This window comes from Myotis brandtii, unplaced genomic scaffold (assembly GCF_000412655.1).
Source record: "Myotis brandtii unplaced genomic scaffold, ASM41265v1 C42639316, whole genome shotgun sequence".
NCBI classification, from domain to species: Eukaryota; Metazoa; Chordata; class Mammalia; order Chiroptera; family Vespertilionidae; genus Myotis; species Myotis brandtii.
Window position 1 is genome coordinate 1 of NW_005326388.1, and position 1874 is coordinate 1874.

A 1874-nucleotide genomic window follows, 5' to 3' on the forward strand; every position below is an offset into this window, starting at 1 on the left:
CAGGGCCTAGCAGGAGCCCTGAGGCAAGCCCCCCAACCACCTAAGACCAGCACGGAGTGGGCCCTGCCCTAGAGAGTGCCCAGAAGGATGCTGGAAGGGACAACCTAGGTGGGCTCCATGGAGGAGGCGACATTAAGGGAGACCTTGAGGAGGGCAACTCCCTTAGCCCAGTTTTTCCTCCCCTGGCACCTCCTGACCCAGCCGAATGCCCCCCTTTGGTGAAATCCCCCTCTGAAGTGCCGGCTATGACAAGGGTTGGGGCCACGCCCTCCCTCTGCCCACAGGATGACGGCTGACGGCTTCCTGCAGTCGGCAGGGCGGCTGGGCGCTGTGGTCGGCCCCCTGATCATGACGGCCCGCCAGGCTCTGCCCCTGCTGCCCCCCCTCACCTACGGGGTCATCCTCATCGTTTCCAGTTTTGTCCTACCCTTCCTCCCGGAGACTCGGGGCCTCCCCCTGCCTGACACCATCCAGGACCTGGAGAACCAGTGAGTGCCCCCTGGCCCGGGAGGGGCGGGGCTTCCCGGGAGTGGGCGGGGCCTCCCCTCGCAGCACTGTCACTGGGCGGGCAGATGTGGTGGCCACGGGTCAGGGAGCCGTCCTGGGGGGGGAGGGCAGGGCCTGGGCTGGGCTTGTCATCGGTGACACCACGCTCAGGGCAGCGGCACAGAGGGCGGCCAGGCTGGTGTTTCTGAAACCATTTAATCTTGACAACAACCCTGTGAGGGAGCGACCATCGATCGCTCTCTGCGTTTACACAGACGAGAGGAAGCGGCTTATTCGCGTCTCACAGGGAGAAAGCGACGGGTCCGTAGGCAGGAACACGTGATGGTTCTGAGCCGGCTCTGCAGCCAGGCTGCCCGCAGCTGAGTCCCTGCTACCTGGGCGTGTGGCTAACCTCCCCCCAAAACTGATGGAGAGGCAGCCTCAGCGGTCCGGGGGCTGGGGTCCCACAGAGCATTCCAGGCCCACAGATCCGCAGGCGCGTGGGTTCTCTCGGGCCCTCCAGGAACAAATCATGCCACCCTCATGTATGTTCTTGGAGAGACTAGAAACGAGGGAACGTTCCTCCACTCTTTATAGTCGGAATCCCTGTATGTGTCTGCTGCCTCACTTGTAAAGCGGGTGTGAAAAAAAGACAGAAAACACAGCTTTGCTCGAAGAGTCGTGTTGGGGTTTAAATGAGTCACTATATGAAAGCTCCGAGCCAGGGCCTGGGCCCCGCACTCTGTCGGCGCGGCCGCGGTGTCTGGGGCGAGGGTACATCCAGACGACAGCCCCAGGCGCTGCCACGTGCAGCGTCACTGTCAGGCCACGGAGACCGGGAGGCGATGGGACGCCTGGGGACGCCCAGCCGAGGAGCGGGCGCTGGGACTTAGTTCACTTTGGGGTGTGCCGCTTGTCTCAGGCGTGTGCTAGGCTCGGGGTATACGGTGGTCACAGGACCCTCATCCCTCAGGGGCTGCACCCCCGTAACACCGACCCTGTTCCGCCCTCCACGCTCCCAGGAGCTGGGGCCGCCGTCCCCGCCCCTCACGGTCTCTCTGTGGTCGTTCCAGGAGGTCGGCAGCAGCCGGGGGCACCTGGCGAGAGGCGGTCATTACAGAAAGCACCTGGTTCTAGCAATCCCGCCGCCACTGGAGTCCCTTTGGTCAAAGATCCCGTGGAGGGACCCGCCTCACCTCCAACCCGAGGGTGGAAGCCACGCGGGCAGCCTGGAGGGTTCGGTGTGGCCAGGTCAGGTGGCTGTCCGGGCTGTCCCTGCCTGGGTCCGACTCCCCACCTGCCTCAGCCTGGAGGAGCCCCGGGGCTGCCCCAGGTCCACGCCATTAACAAGACGGCCCCCTCCCTCCCTGCCAGGCTCGCGGCTTCTC

At 64.7% G+C, this 1874-nt stretch overlaps 1 protein-coding gene across 3 annotated transcripts; it reads left to right on the top strand.

The window, feature by feature from the left end:
* Positions 1 to 6: 6 nt before the first annotated feature.
* LOC102263741 (solute carrier family 22 member 11) lies at positions 7 to 1868 on the top strand. 3 transcript variants are annotated; one of them, XM_014530878.1, is made up of 3 exons: positions 7 to 108; positions 285 to 488; positions 762 to 1066. In XM_014530878.1, the coding sequence occupies exons 2-3, from the start codon at positions 286 to 288 to the stop codon at positions 868 to 870; spliced, it is 312 nt and encodes a 103-aa protein (XP_014386364.1). In that variant the 5' UTR covers positions 7 to 108; position 285; the 3' UTR covers positions 871 to 1066. The 3 variants fall into 3 exon arrangements, with proteins under 3 accessions (XP_014386364.1, XP_005853091.1, XP_014386478.1); XM_005853029.2 differs by lacking the exons at positions 7 to 108; positions 762 to 1066 and adding an exon at positions 1560 to 1868 and having other exon boundaries at positions 117 to 488; XM_014530992.1 differs by lacking the exons at positions 7 to 108; positions 762 to 1066 and adding an exon at positions 1084 to 1128 and having other exon boundaries at positions 117 to 488.
* Positions 1869 to 1874: the final 6 nt, after the last annotated feature.

Excerpts from the sequence above, each read along its gene's own strand:
- LOC102263741 (XM_014530878.1), top strand. The coding sequence starts at position 286 with ATGACGGCTGACGGCTTCCTGCAGTCGGCAGGGCGGCTGGGCGCTGTG. Across the intron at positions 489-761 it reads ATCCAGGACCTGGAGAACCA|ACGAGAGGAAGCGGCTTATT; the intron begins GTGAGTGCCCCC and ends GCGTTTACACAG.